This window comes from Hermetia illucens, chromosome 6 (assembly GCF_905115235.1).
Source record: "Hermetia illucens chromosome 6, iHerIll2.2.curated.20191125, whole genome shotgun sequence".
NCBI lineage: Eukaryota > Metazoa > Arthropoda > Insecta > Diptera > Stratiomyidae > Hermetia > Hermetia illucens.
The window spans coordinates 27,823,089-27,838,793 of NC_051854.1; the positions used below are offsets into that span (position 1 = coordinate 27,823,089).

At 41.1% G+C, this 15,705-nt stretch overlaps 2 protein-coding genes across 3 annotated transcripts in view; one reads left to right on the forward strand and one right to left on the reverse strand.

Moving 5' to 3' along the window:
* Nucleotides 1–1,940: 1,940 nt before the first annotated feature.
* The window catches only part of LOC119659216 (protein Lilipod), an 84,185-nt gene continuing 70,420 nt past the window's right edge, over nt 1,941–15,705 (reverse strand). The window contains exons 6-10 of the mRNA XM_038067189.1: nt 3,899–4,054; nt 3,677–3,832; nt 3,454–3,608; nt 3,154–3,385; nt 1,941–3,057 (exon numbers count right to left, since the gene is read on the reverse strand). Coding sequence (XP_037923117.1) covers nt 2,849–3,057; nt 3,154–3,385; nt 3,454–3,608; nt 3,677–3,832; nt 3,899–4,054 — 908 coding nt within the window. The 3' untranslated portion in view covers nt 1,941–2,848. The remainder of the gene's footprint in view (nt 3,058–3,153; nt 3,386–3,453; nt 3,609–3,676; nt 3,833–3,898; nt 4,055–15,705) is intronic.
* Nucleotides 12,051–13,089, forward strand: LOC119659217 (tetratricopeptide repeat protein 12). Of its 2 annotated transcripts, none has more exons than XM_038067190.1 (5): nt 12,051–12,282; nt 12,336–12,435; nt 12,486–12,601; nt 12,669–12,791; nt 12,858–13,089. In XM_038067190.1, the coding sequence occupies exons 1-5, from the start codon at nt 12,164–12,166 to the stop codon at nt 13,069–13,071; spliced, it is 672 nt and encodes a 223-aa protein (XP_037923118.1). In that variant the 5' UTR covers nt 12,051–12,163; the 3' UTR covers nt 13,072–13,089. The 2 variants fall into 2 exon arrangements, with proteins under 2 accessions (XP_037923118.1, XP_037923119.1); XM_038067191.1 differs by having other exon boundaries at nt 12,057–12,282; nt 12,368–12,435.

The following is a 15,705-nucleotide window of genomic DNA, read 5'->3' on the forward strand; positions in this document are numbered from 1 at the left end:
TGTTAACAAGTTGGGCATCATCCAGATCGATTCCTTCGTCCACAGAAGCCACACTTCCTAGATATACAAATTGATCAACGGTTTCGATCCTCTGCGTTGACCCGTCAGACTGAGAACATTCGTTTTGTTGGTGTTAATCTTCAGTCCGATTCTACTTGCCTATCTTTCCGAATCCAGACCCATTTGGCCAAGATCAATGACCCCGTGAGAGAGCAAACAGATGTCATCAGGGTAGTCGGACAAGGCAGCAAGAACGTCATCGATTAGAAAATGGAATAACACAAGATGCAACCCTGGCGGACTCCGCTTCGGACCTCAAGATCCTTTGAGATTTTACCTCGGTGCAGCAAGTGACATTTCGCCACCATATATCGCTCTCATAATAGCTATTAGTTTCCTCGGAATGCCCCTCATGCGTAGAGCATGCCAAATACACTCCATGTTCACGTTATCGAAAGCTTTCTCGAAATCGATGGACAATAGATGAAGGGAAGATCTAAACTCCACACATTGTTCAAAATTATCGGTAGGGTATCAATTTGATCAATGCAGGAGGATCCGGAGTGGAATCCAGCCTGCTCTCTGTCGATTAAGCTTTCAACATGCTCTTTGTTGCATTCTAGGATTAATTTAGCTGTTATCTTTGCGAAAGATCGCAGATTCTCAAGATTTATTAATGAGTGGAAGTGGCGTAAAATAGAAACTGCAACAGATGTACGGAAAATTTCCACAGCTAAACCATCAAGGACGATCGCTATACTCTGCTTGAGCGCGTTGATGATAAAGATAATTTCACTTCTGTTTGGAAATCAATTTATGCCAATTTGAGGATGCTAATAATATCCGCAATGAACGATAATAATCCTGAGTCAACAGTCGCCGATCGGAAATGTTACCAAGAGTTGAATTCGGTCATGCTGGAGAATACAAGACAATGACACTCACCTGAGAATTCCCGTCATTTTATCTTCTTTTTGGTCCGGACCTTAAGTAAGTTGTCATTCGCTCATTCTCCAATGTTCATTCGTTTTTTTCTACCATTTTCTTGCTTTTGGTTATCCAAATTGTTTACCATTTGTCCGTCCTAAGTTTTCGAAAGTTTTTGTATTGACATTTCATGTTTCCAAAAGGCCAATACCGAGTTGCATTTCAATTTACCGTTGGTGCTTGAGAAAAAAGAAATGTCTGAGGTTCGTCTTCTTGATGGATCTTTGTGAACGCCCAAACTTGTTCACTTTTTTTGTAAGTAACTTCTTCGATAACTAGTCGATGATTTGTCCATTCCGGAGTACAGTGTCTTCATGAAATCATCAACTTTATTCGTTCGTCCTCTTCCCCCCCACTTTTTCTGATGTGAATAAAGTCGAGTATATCCAGACAGCCATACTCAGGTTATTTTTCTTGAATAAAGTAGTTCCAAGTGACTTCGTAATGCAACTCCCGTCATTAGGGTTACTGCATATCCAGACAAAGGAAGGTCCTTATTTGACGAACTGGTCAAGGAATTTCCAAGGGCTTTTAGTACCTACAGGGTGAATACCGTGTTACAAAAAATTAATCTGACTCCTAAAATCGTTAATACAAAGAGAGATATAAACACATCAGATTTGATACCTTCATGAACTTTTGTATATTACAGCGTCAAACTTCTTTGGTATGAAACGAAGATAAATTTACCAATAACCTAGTGCATCCGTTTATATACCATATAAAAATGATAATACAATTTCAAGCAAATCAACGTAAATTATCTTTATTAATTATATTTGGTAATGTATTTGTATCACCGTAAAATTGATCGCAGCCTGTTGGAGAGACAAGAAAAATAAGGAAAAGCGATGTAGAAAGCCACTCTGCAATGTCAATTAGAAATGAGATAATGGGAAGAGGAGAGTAGAGTGAAGAGAACGAATTTCAATTAGTAATATCACACTCTTTCGATATTCTTCGCATTTTATTGTCTTGTTAATAAATCAATGCTATAAACTATAAATCAGTTGACTCTTCTAAACTACTGAATACGCAGAAAAACCAAATTCCGATTGAAAGTACAATTGATTTAAATATTTGAAGTCTTCAACGTTTGTAAGCTTTAAAACCTAACACTCATTATGCTGTAGCAAAAATATCTTGTTAATTACATATGATTTGTTAGATTGGATCAACAGTGAGTTAATTTCATGTGAATGTCATTTAAAATCGGACAATATTGTCGCTAGAATGGTTTGGTTTATATGTTTCTTTCAATTTATGCACTCAGTTCAAGAAATAGTAAAACAGACTAGCGAGTGTGGAAAAATAAATGTAAAAAGCTCTCCATATCGTAAATAGAGCTCCAATCTACTACTAACGGCTATAATATGATTTGTAAAAAGCAAACGGGACAATATAGCGCTCAATCATTTTTATTCTTTTAGTTACGACTTCTTAAATTAATTAAATTTTTACTAATTATCATCTAATAATAAAAACGAATAATGTAAAGAATGTGATGAGAATTAGATGGAAACAACTGAGTATTTTGTTTAATTGTATGCAAGCATATGATGAAATGTATCGAAATTAACCGATGGGACAATGGCGAAATTTATATAAGTTAATATCAGTTCTCGATAGGTTGAAACCAGTTGAGCGACGCTTCTTTCCACCCAAACAGACCCAAAAATTGAATACTACGTTTGACTTGATATCTATGACGAAAGTTACCATTAGATTGAATAAAATACGTAATTATCCTAAAGTTCGCCAACACTCTAGAATTATCCTACTAAAGGACTGCTGACCAAGGATTTATATTCCTTAATCTCACTTCCGCAGATCTCTACTGTTTGGGTTGGAGAGGCGTCACTCAATTGATAAATGACATGTAATTTGTAAAGAAAACATAATTTTCAACTAACCGAGCACAAAGCTCACGCCGTACAGCTGCTGTAAATTTATTGACTAGGCAAAGTGCTGTTGTCGTTCCAAAAATTAAATTATAAAGTAAAACTATTTGAAAGTTGCCGAGCCATTCGATTGCACCGTAATCGCCCAACAAATCAAAATTTGATATTCCTGAAATGATAGCGAGAAATGAATTGAGAAGAGGCAATTATATATGCGTGCAGGGATAGAATCAAGACTGTCGAACAGATCTCCCCAAAATCTTACCTAAAATCCTCGATAATAGAGGCAAAGCTGAACTTAGTATAAGTACTAGAGCACAATTGAAAATCAATTGCGAAAGCGATGTTTTTCGTTTTTCTGGCTTTATATGACGCATAAAAGGCATTGTGTACAGACCAACGGTGGACGTTGCAGCCAAATAAAAAATTATGCAAACTTCGAGCGCGGCACCAATCGGTCCCAACTTCGAAAGTGATGTTATGCCCAACGTTAATTGCTAGAAAAAAATGCGAAAGTTACCATCATTCGGGAAAGAATCTCATAAATCACTCCTGAAATACTTACCCTGGTGCTTAGTGGTAACGCTTTAATACCAATAAGCAGTTCAAGGGTATTTTGCAATACTAACAAAAGTGTTATTCCAGTGAGGAATAGCAACAGTAGCATGGCAAGCGGATAAACGAAATTTCGCTGAAATGCTGACGAACTGCGAAGTTTATCTAAGAATTTTAAATTATCAAACAATTTATTAGATCAAACCGCAATATTCACTTTTTCAACGGCTTACCCAATTCTTTTCTCTCAGCCTCTAACTCTCTCAGTCTTTCATGTAACATAGCTTGTTCGCTAAGTGTTCCATTCACCGTTTTACGTTGATACAAATTTGCAAGACCCGCTTGACTTGCCCAGCCATTGCTATGATTTGAACCAGCGCCTTGCAATTCTAAATCAAAGATTTTTATTTTATTTACTAATACTTTCTATTTAATTAAAGACTTTAATGACTTACGTGCATTTGCATAGAGATTTTCCAATTTCCTTTTCACACTGGCTTCTTCTAGATGGAATGCCTGATATTCTTCGTTAACGTCCCTAAGCAAATGGGGTTTCACAAGGACTTGTCCGACAACGCCAAATAGTCGCACAAATCCAAAAGGTGTACATACTGAAAAAAACGAAAATATAAGTATGTAAACTCTATCAACAGCAGTCAAATATGTTTGATAGTCATGAAAGAAAAGGGTCAATTTCAATTTCTTGAGGACGTAACAAAACCCAAATCATTCTTCCTAATATTGAAGCCTAAAAAAGGATTCAACCTACGATAACTCTTGCCTGTTGGGTGTGGGGCCGGAATGTTAATATTAAGAAAATATGAAACCGGAAATTCGAACCAAATCTTTTTCTTCAGCCTTTGTTCCGTTCACAAACGGGGTCGGCTCGTCGTGATCGGTTTCGCCATTTGGCTCTATCAAATGCCTGATCTGGATACAATCTCGAGGCTTTGGCAAGTGAATTCTCGTTGACGCGAATTGCGTGACCATACCATCGAAGACGCCTCTCTCGCAATTTTCCCACGATCGGTGCAACCCCATAGCGATCGCGGATATCCTCATTTCGGATGTGATCAAAACGTATCATGCAACTAGCCCAACGCCGTTCATTGTCTTTTATAGTCGGCCAACACTCAGTAACATAGAGGGCGACAGAGCGAACGACATTGTGGTAAATTTTAGATTTCAGACGTTCGTTGATACGTCGATCACAAAGAAGACCAGTTGTGGAACGCCACTTCATCCAGGTTGCGTTAATGCGTGAAGCAATTTCATAATGTTCTCCTTGGCCGATAGCGTTGACCAGAATTATTTAAATCGCTCAGTTCTGAGCAGATCACTGCCGCTGACAGTGATTGTGCCTGTCTCATGGGGATCGGTCTTGAAAAATTCAGTTTTGTTTAGATTCAATCTGAGACCGTGTTCCGTGAAGCGATCATTCCATTTTTGGGCAAGTTGCTCGAGATCATTTTTGCTATTAGATGCTAGGAAAACATCATTTGCATAAAGCAGTGTACGTTGGACGTTGGATGTCCCGTGTGGCGGTGTCCATAACAAGAACAAAGAGGAGTCGTGGGAAGGTTTTGATACACTCGCCATACTTCGAACTTTACTTTTCGGATCGTGGTAGAGTAATTTAACCCAGCGCACGACTTCTTCTGGCACTAAGTGTTGTCGTAAAACATACCAGATGATTTCGTGTGGCACACGGTCAAACACTTTCTCTAGATCCAGAAATGCAATGTAAAGAGGGCGATGCTTCTCACGGTTTTTCTCCATGAGTAACCGCGCAGCGTGTATTGCTTTAGTAGTTCCGCAGTTTTTGACAAATCTGGTTTGATTCACAGTTATTTTAACGATTTCGCGAATACGGTTGTCCAGAATGCGTTCAAAAATCTTCATGGTATGGGAAAGTAACCAGATCAGATGGTAATTTGCACATTCTGCTGGACTACCTTTCTTTTTCTATATTGGAACAGTGGTACTTTCTTACCAGTCAGGTGGTGTCCTTCCTTTCTGAATAACCCGATTAAAGAATTCACTGAGCCACAGTGTTGGGTCCCAGCTCTTCGCTTTCCAGAGCTCAGATGCAATGTCGTCAGGTCCTGTGGGTTTTCCCGATTTCATTCGTTTTATTGCCTCCTCGACTTCAGTTGCGTTGACAATGAGTCGTTCAGGGTTTTACGTGGGCACCTGTCTGAAAGACTTAATCCCACGGTCTTCTTAGGACACGGATTGATTTTGTGACCACAATTAAAGCCCCGCTGAGACCAGCAACAACGGTACCAGTCTATACCAAATGCAAGGCTTAGCATTCATACTGGTGGATGCAAGACATACCTAAATTTCTACCGAAGTAAAGAGTACGGCACCCGTGTTGAAATGGAACACCACGCCGAGGCCCGAAGGTCTCTTCTCGCGTGAGCATAACCACAACCCCCATGAAACTCCCACTAGGGGGCCAACCGCATACAACCGAGCTGTACACACATACAACGGGAGTTCACCCAAAGTATGAGAGTCCAGGGGCTATCCCAGTTCCCATGGTGCCAATATACCCCTGGTGAGGTTTCGTGACCAATTTGCCACTCGGGTCTGATCGCCCTGATTAGGCCTTTGGAACATTCGCCTACAGCATCACGGCCGGCAAGCCAAAGTGAGTACAACGTCTCCCGGTGCCACCACTATGGAGGTTCTCCTCGGCCACTTGGTTTTGGTTTGGCCGACAGCGTTGCCGCCCCGTCTTCCTCTCCGCCACCTCTGAGCACCCAGCTGCGCTGACAGATGGAACTGCTCAAAATGTCGGCAATGATTGTGGAAGTGGAGAATGAGCAAATTCTTCAGTTGAAATCTGCTCAAGTATTCTCGCCAAAGTCCCATTCTGGTCAATAACGCAACAGAAGTGTTCGATATCCTGTGTGCGTTCATCACGGCTTTTAGCAAGTCGATACAGATCTCTCTCGCCATCCCGAGTGTCCAGTTTATCGTAAAGATTTTTGAAATGGTTCGCTCGGGTGACAGCGACCGCTTTCTTTGCTTCCCGGTTGGCATTCTTATAAATTTGCCAATTAGCAGGCGTTTTATCGTCGAGAAATTTGTGGTAGAGGCGTTTCTTTTCACGGACCTTCATTTCAACATCATCATTCCAAAGCCAAGTATCTCGGTTGATGTACCGCTTACCCGGCTTGGTGACCCCGAGGGTTGCAGAGGCCGCTTTGTGGATCGTGTCTTTCATTTGGTTCCATGATTCTTCCACATTCGTAATGGTTGGCAATCGTATGAGTGAGACCGTTTCTTCGTTCTTCTCACCAAATCGCCACCATTTAATGCGCGGCGGGCCAGTGCGTTCCTCACGCCGTTTTATCGGTGGCTTAATTCGCAGGACAGCAATCAACGGCCGATGTTGAGGTGCGATGGTCTCATAGGGAACGACTTTGCAATCAGTGATAGTGGTAAAATGTTGGCGTCTTATGAGAATGTAGCCAATTTGCGTTTTACTGTTCCGCTATAAAATGTAGGAAGATGAGACAATCGCTGAAGATGAACCATGTATTCATAAGTACAAGGACATGGGTGTCCGTAAAATCGATTATACCCTTGCCACCCTCATTGCGCACTCCAAATCCCTTTCCCCTATGGCACCTGTTACCGTCTGCCTTTTCACCCACATAAACATTAAGATCGCCGGCAGTAATGATATAGTCGTCAGCAGGCACGTGACAAGTCTTTTCATCGAGAAGCTGCCAGAAGGCATATTTCTCGGCATCAGGTCGACCTGTCTGTGGTGCCTATGCGATAAAGAAGTGGATAGAGCGATTATTATATAATGGTGAGCTTCATCAGCCGATCATCAAGTCGTTCTACTTCTTTAATGGCATCATGGAAACCCTTTGAGATGGCAATGCCAACACCATATTGAGTGTGTGGGTTACCAAAATAGAGAAGTTTATAGCCACCTTTTCCGCATTCGTGTTCTATGTCGCAGCTTTTGCCACCATCGGGTTTCCTGCAGAGGGCAGATATCAATGCGCCTTTTCCGAAGGGCTCTTGTGAGTTCCTCAGTGTTTCCAGTTAGGGTACCAACATTTAGCGTGCAGACACGTATTTGTTTTGTTCGGACTAACTTGCTTACGTCCGGACGCCGACCATGCGTCAAGAACCCTTGCCCATTTCCCGACAGGACCGGGGCCCGTCCTGCCGCGTCGACTGAGGTGTACGTCCTAGCATTTTTCCGAGGCTTGTGACTCAATCCGACCATCTTGTTTCTAACGACATTGCATGCATTTTCTTGTTCGGCCTGCCACCAAGAGAGATCAGGTAGGATTTAGCATAGTGGAATAACTCCAACTATACTCTATTTATCTCTTTCCCTGATCTCACCATTTTATTTTTGTTTTTACTGAGAATAGTACAAAGTACGTTGCCTCAAACCCTCCTCCTTTACATGGGCTTGGGATCAGCATACTATGTTAATAGCAAATAATAAATAAAATACAAGCCAGCATTAAAATTTGGGCAGATAAGGTGACAATGGCCTTGCCTTTTTGCTTTTACAAAAACACAATGCTTTGGACGTGAAGCGGTGCTCGCCTTCAGTCTAAAACAACTACCCGCCATAATTTTGATAAAATAAAACATCTACCAAGAACAAAGACAATGAGAAAAATAAGATAAAAACAACAATTTTTTGGGGGAATTTTAATGAACTTCTATATGTAATCAGTGAAGTAAGAGATGAATTTATATACAGTCGGTAAAAAGCGTGGGTGATATCACCAAGTTAATAGATCCTTTCGTATAATGCAATGCAGTGGTCCGATTGTATAAGAAACACTTTCACAAACTCATTAAACCTTTATATATAATGTGACGTTGCGTTTCGAAATTTATTAGAAATATTTCCATGGTTTTGACCTTTAGATCTAGTTGCCACCGTTAAGATAAGTTAAGAATTCTCAATTGCTGTTACTAGAGGTGGCCCTGGTTCTTCCTAAAACCGGGCATTCGCAAATCAAATCTCATCAAAACTCCGACGAGCATTAGGAGCTTTTTAGTGATACGGTCGCCTATGGACCGATTTGGTTTATATTCCTCCATGGAAAGTGCTGTAAATCTTACGTTTTTGAAAAGTTGTAAGTATGTAAGTTGTTGTATGTAATGTAATGTAATGTTGTTAGTATGACAACCGCATTTTCCTCGATACGGTGCAACGTTAGTTCTAAAGTCGCTTCGCCTACCCGTTCAAATTGCTATATTTCGTTGTGCGTCAAATGATAGTTCAGCAATTGAGACGCTACCGCCTTTAGCAGTTCAACATCAAGTGTTCGCGGGGGATACTACGGCATGTTTAATATAGTAGTCGATGGGAAGGTGATGTAACAAAAAAGAGGAGACTGAGGTAAAACGTGTTAGTTGGGGATAACCAGAAGAGTAACCCGCTTTGACTATTGTCAATAACGAAAACAGAAAAATCTGAAAAAAAAAATTGGCGAAAATTCACCTCGTCACCCCATCCCGCCGACACGCGTTTGCTAGTCAGGTTGAAAAAGTTCAGTGTAGTCTTCTGGGCCATTCAACCCCTTACGAATTACATACAAAGTCTCTTGTTTTAAAACGTTTTGCAGGTGAGGCTCGAGCGAAGATGAATCTAAAATCTATACAAATAAGGAAAATCGTAGAACAATATAAAGGCGGACGATAAAAATTTGATTTAACCCCTCAGTCGAATTCCGTGATTGAGGGGAGCGTCCTTATTGTTTTCAACCTATGATTATTGTGAGGTAAAAGTTACGAGTCTCCAGCTTAACTTCGACATTTCCTGCACGAAATGTAAGGAGTTGCCTAGAGTTGTTGTAGGGTAATTTGGAAAAAGTGGAAGAAAGAATTTCTCAAGAAAAAAGAACCGTGCGCACTTTGATTTGGTATTTCTCTTTTCGCTAAAGATTTTCCAGAAAAGAGTACCGTTCCGTTTAGGATAGGGCCGCCGGTCGATAGGATTCTAAAAGTGAAAACAACTACACGAAAAAAAAACATATATCAAAAAACAAAAACTAATAGTTTTACCGCTTTCAATGGAAGGTGCATTTCAAGTTCTGACGGTGAATAAACGTCGTAAAAATAAATATAATCCAGCTTCTGAAGAAATCAAACATGGGAGCAACGGCTCTGATGGACCATAGAGGATTGACCGGTAAATGCGCAAATTGCTTCCTTAAGAAAACAAAATGAAACCTCCTTAGCAAGCGGGAAGAGGCTCTTTATAAAAGCAAGTCCTTGAAGAACTTAATCCGTAGCTTGCGGGCGACGATTACCTCGATAGAGCAACCATACCAACTCCGACCCGATAAATTGGTCCACGCTAGTGGGGCAGAACCTTCGACCCAGTGATACAGTTCCAGCCAAGCCAGGCATCAAACAACAGGTCCCAGCATCATCTAGGCTACAGCAACAACCACCACAGGCATCTCGGTGGAAACAGATGAGTACCAAAATTCCTACCATTAATGTCACTTTAAGGGGTTCATCATTTTAGGGCTACGCAAAATCCGTCACAAAGAACTTTCTGGTGAAAAAATCAGGAAATTCTAATGTAATTATCAGAGAATCCTTAAGAACAAAGAGGGCAACGCAATGAAGAAAAACCTCCTCGTGAAGAACCAGGTGAAATTCTTCACTTATAATATCCATTCGAAAAAAATCACATCTCCTATCATTCATGGACTGCCCACTTACTTCGCACATGAAATCGGTAAAGATCTGAAGGCCCAAAGCATACCCAGCTTGCTTTCCGTGAAACCCTTCGTCACAAAAAAGGCAAAGAGAGAGGGCCATAGAATAAGGCCTAGGCTAGTGAGAAGTTTTGACCCATTCATTCGCTTTGAGAAAATCATGAACCAATAGAACGGCCAACTCCAATATCACAGCGTTAAATATAACGGCACACACGGACCACGAAAGACCCGAGTATATAAACCACCGTGGTACCTCCCAACTGCCAAATCGTGGTCCTTAGCCTCAGTGGGTGACTTAAACGCCAGGCATACATCATCATTAATCCGAACCCAAATACGTTCCCATTCCTAGAAACCTTACCAGGCATATCCCATAACGCCATTGTCCTTGATATCAAATTTGCGGAAGATCCACGACCTCAATACTATTCTATTCGTGTTAGATTCGTCCTGGCAATACTAGACAATCCAAATATATACAAGGAACTCGAAGTCTTCTGCGATTTGACAAAGCTGACATTCTCACGCAAAACACCTACAATAGCCTGTCTCCTTGACATACAAAAGCTTTCGACTCCGAATAGCAGTGCGATCTAATCTGCAATTTCAATAACATCTTTAACATCCAACCGCAGCTCTGCTAGCGAATCTTTAGATTTCCAGATGGTCCTCGATCCAAAATGAAAGCTCAGCAACTCTCCTCATACTATACCAGCCCTGTGAGAGTTCCACAAGGATCCATTCCAAGCCGGAAATGCTGACCTCATAACTTACACCTCTACAAAGCGCATAGCATGCAGGCAGGCCCGTCTTAATTTATAATTGGACTACCAATGGGAAATTCGTCTTCAATCCTCAAAAGTGGCGTATATCTGGCCCGTACGACAAGATGTTATCTTAGATAATATGACGTAGATACAAATTGATGAAAATTTGTAGCTTTGAGTAACAGTGGCAATCATCTTTCATGTAGTACAGAGAAGATATTCGCGCAAAACAGATTCCAAATAAATGTTAGCGTTGAGATCGTTTCATTTCATTTTGCACAAAATAGTGATATTAGGTCAACGCCATCGCCAGTGTCTCGCCAGTTCTCCAGAGGAGGAGGAGGATCCAAAATCAGCCTACTTTACATTCCCTTTTGAGGCCGAAGTCAGCACCGCCTTTGTTACGCACATTCAGATGACAGCTCCTAAATCTACTGCGGTTCACAATATGGTCGATATGATTAGATGTTTGTTGCGGGTTAATCGAAGCCTAACTAACCTTCTGGTAGGACCTTTACTCAAACAGCGCGCCGCTGATGATGAGGAGGAGGAAATTGCAAAAACCATTTAACCGTTACAACCAGCAAGACTACGCCTCCCCATTAAATGCCTTTCCTAATGACTAAAGTGTGGTCAGAGCACACCTTGGCATACAGATCATCCGCGAGGACCACCTTTAGGACGCGCCCCATGAAGCGAAGTGTCTACAAAGTCTACAAAGAGACCAAAAGAAATAGGCTGAAAGTAGCTCATTAAACGAGTGAATCGTCCTCAGTCAAACCTCATAATCAAAGCCAACAATACGCTCCTAAAGTCCCTAGCAACCATACGCATCACATTCAGAAAAATTATCACCAAAGAGCATACTGCGTTAGATCCACTTATCGTCGAATCTCGAAACTTTACGCAGTCTCCTATCCTATAATCAAATCCTACAATGGAAACTGGCGACTATTGAATATATCATAAAAATATTTGTCATAAAAATCATTTGTATTGACAACAATACATATTTGGATATCGTACGCGTGAATTTCTTCGATAACTCGCTGTTCCCATAGCTACTGCCCTCTTGCTTACTCCATTGATTTAATAAACTTATAACAATTTATATCATGAAATTAGTGGATCATAGACTGCTAAAGTATAAATGTCAGTTTGCGTTTGCCGAACGGTTTATTTAAGTATTTTTGGTTTTAATTAACGCAAAGCCACTGAAAATATGAAAAAAACGTCCCAGTTTGACGAAGCTGAATTCAGGAAATTCGAAAATAAAATCGATGACGTGCTTAAACTTTTGCAGGATATGTCATCGGAAAAGGACGTCACTCATACTGGACCGTATGAGAAAGCTTAAATTTGTTATATTTTATAATGTTTTCTACTATTTTCAGAGTAATCGAAACTTCTCCTTTACCTGATGAAGATGATTTCATTGTTAAAGTACGCGAAGACCGAACTATTCTTAACGACGTAATTTCAGAAAATCCAGTGGTAAGAAATGATTATAGCACTTGGAATATAAAATGAGATTTTTATTGCAGAAGAAGGAGCCCCACACCGTCGATAAATTCACTTTCGTGCAACAGCTCGAACAAGATGCTGCAATGAGAGCGGAAAATCGTCGGAACAGAGAAATTATTGCGGACAATTTCCGAAGGTATAATAACCACTGTTGTAGCGATAAAAATGTACTTGTTATATGTATCATTTCCTTCAATTATCAGACTAGGCAACAAGGCTTTCAAAGAACAGAGATATGAAGAAGCAATCAACTTATATACTAAAGCAGTTGACTATATTAAGGACAGTCCGATTCTGTATAATAACCGCGCGTTAAGTTATATAAAGTGAGTACTCATGCACTATTTCAATATTGCCAGTATTGCGTAAATAATTAATCCTTTTCTTCATAGAACCCGAGTATATAAACGAGCCCTCATTGATTGCGATTTCGTTATTAATCGACTTGATGAAAAGAACCTTCGATCTTGGCTGTATAGAGCGGTCGCATATTTCAATTTAGACGACCAAGTCAATTTTGAGAAAAGCATTAAAATGGCCAAAAAACATAATGCAAACGAAATTGATTATATTGATAAATTTATAGACAGAATAAAGGACATTTAAATTTGAATGGTAAGACAAGAGAAAGAGAGAGTGTTTCCTTTAAAAAGATTACACATTGTACCAATCTGAACAGAAAAATATCTGGAAAAAAATTGATGCAGAAACTAAAAACGGATGTGAAGGCAGATAGGTGTTCATTTGAAACGGCAAATAAAATGTTGGTGAATTTGCGGTTAGGGGACTACAACTTTGAAATCTCTTCTGTCTTGATGAAACCCGCACGCAGTTGTTGACAGCCAATAGAGCATATTTTAGTTTCCATAAACTGTTTTTCCCAAACATCTCACCATAGGATCAAAGCTCCCAGAGGAGGAAAGACCCTCTAGGACTTTCAATTGTCGCAACTCTATAAAAAGTTTCAAAATTCTCTAGAACGTCAGTGAAGGGATGTACTTAAGCAAGCAAACGCCCTTACCCAAATAAGAGTTTGTACTTTACTTTTTAGAAAATAGGGGATAATTCGGACGATGTCACAATGCTTTTTGTTGCACACAAACAGTTTGGATAAGCTCGGGTAACCATAAACTGCTTTTAACTCTAATTTACCAGAACGAAAACTATCCTCGCATTTTTTTTCAATATGAATGGTTACCATTTAGCACTTGGTGAAGAACAGCACGTCAACTACACTCACACGCGCTCGCGGTTACCTGAAGTGTGCTTTTCCTCTCCCCACAATTTCCTGAGAAGACCACTGCTTCTCTACTGTTCTCCACCATCTTGGGAGAGTGGATTCCACTGTATGGCGTAGTCAACAATGCACCCCTCCTTAATGTGTGACCTATCCATTGACACTTCCAGCTTCCAAACACAATACGTACGGGTGCCAGGCTAACGTTCCCGATGATACAACGTAGGCAGGTATTGACAAGGGCTTGGAGCTTTCGAGTGGGGTTCACTTTCCATGTGATACTCCGAAATAGTAAGCACAGTCTTGACTTCATCTGCGTGTTAAAATAACTGCTTTACCAGATTTTAAACAAAGCAGCGCAAGCGCGCTGTTAAAGGATCGGGCAACATCTAGTTCGGTAGAGATTGATGAACGCCTTCGATACTCTGCCCATTAGGAAGCCCAATAGGAAGAGTGCTATAGCCCGTCAGACTGAGAACCTTGGTTTTGTTGGTGTCTATTTTCATCCCATACCCATCATCCCCATTCATCTATACTTACCCTTCCAAATCAAGAGCCATTTGGCCAAGGTTCATGACCCGATGAGAGAGTCAACAGATGTCATCAGCGTAGTCGAGGTGTTTCAGGAAGGAAGTCACAGTCCATTGAAATCCTCCACGTCCTTCGGATAAGACAGCATGAAAAATGCCACCGAAAACAAAAAGAAATAGTATCGGTGACAAGACGCATTCCTAGCGGACCTCAAAACCCTCTCAGATTTTAACTCCGGGTACTATTCCAAAATGATCTGTAGGATGTTGACGTGGTCAATGCACGAGAATCCGGAATGGAAACCAACCTGTTCCGCGTCGATCAAACTTTCGAACTATTCTTTGATGGGTTCCATGATAATTTCAGCTGTTATCTTTTCGACGGCATCTTTGCACACAGATTCCCGTCCAATTGTGACATTCAAAATGGATATCCTTCTTTGAAATATTTGCGATCAACCCCTTCTTTCACTCTCTGGGAAAGGTCTCGGATTCCCATACAATAGGAAATGACAGATCTGCAGTAATTGCAGGTGCAGCGATAAATAACTCTGTGAGGAGATCGTCATGGCCAAAATGATTTCTATTCTAGAGGAACCTCACCGGATATGATACGATTGAGAACCGTGGTGAAGTGTACTTTCCACCTTTTCAGGTATTCGTCATCGTGGATGAGAAGTCGACCGTTGATGTTCTTCACAGGACCACTGAAAGATTTGCGACCACATGCAAATTCTTTCGCGATACGGCACACATTCCTGCGACATCTTCCGCTTTCCTGACTAGCGCAATAGCAAATTCTGTCTTGCCACGCGTACACTGAACTTGTCGAGATTTCGCTCGATATCGGACCACATGGAATTACAGCCGAATTGGTTAAATATGGAGGCGACCAATTACACCAAGTGGTTCATCAACTGATGCCCAAGGTATGGGACAGCGAATCAATGCCTGACGATTGGCAACGAGGCATTATCTGTCTCATACATAAAAAGGAAGATATCACACAGTGCAGCAATTATAGAGGTATCACGTTGCTCAGTACCATCTTGCTAGGCCGGATAGCCCTATACGCCCACAACATCATTAGCCCATACTAAAGAGGCTTCACTCCAGGCAAATCAGCAACAAATCACATCTTCACAATTCGGTATCCCGACGAAACTTATAAGACTGACTACGCTGAGCCTGACCAATGTGCGAGGTCCGATAAAAGCAGCAGGATCACTCTCAAGACCATTCGACATCAACAACGGTCTACGACAAGGGGATCCTCTATCATACGTCCTCTTTAGCCTGACCCTCGAGAAAGTGATCCGTGATGCTGAGGTATATACAAGAGGTACAACCCTCTTTAAGTCCATCCAACTACTGGCCTATGCTGACGATATTGACCTCCAGGGAAGAATCACCCGAAACGTACAAACTGCCTTCATCCAGATCGGGCAAGCGGCGCGAGATCTTGGGCTGCAC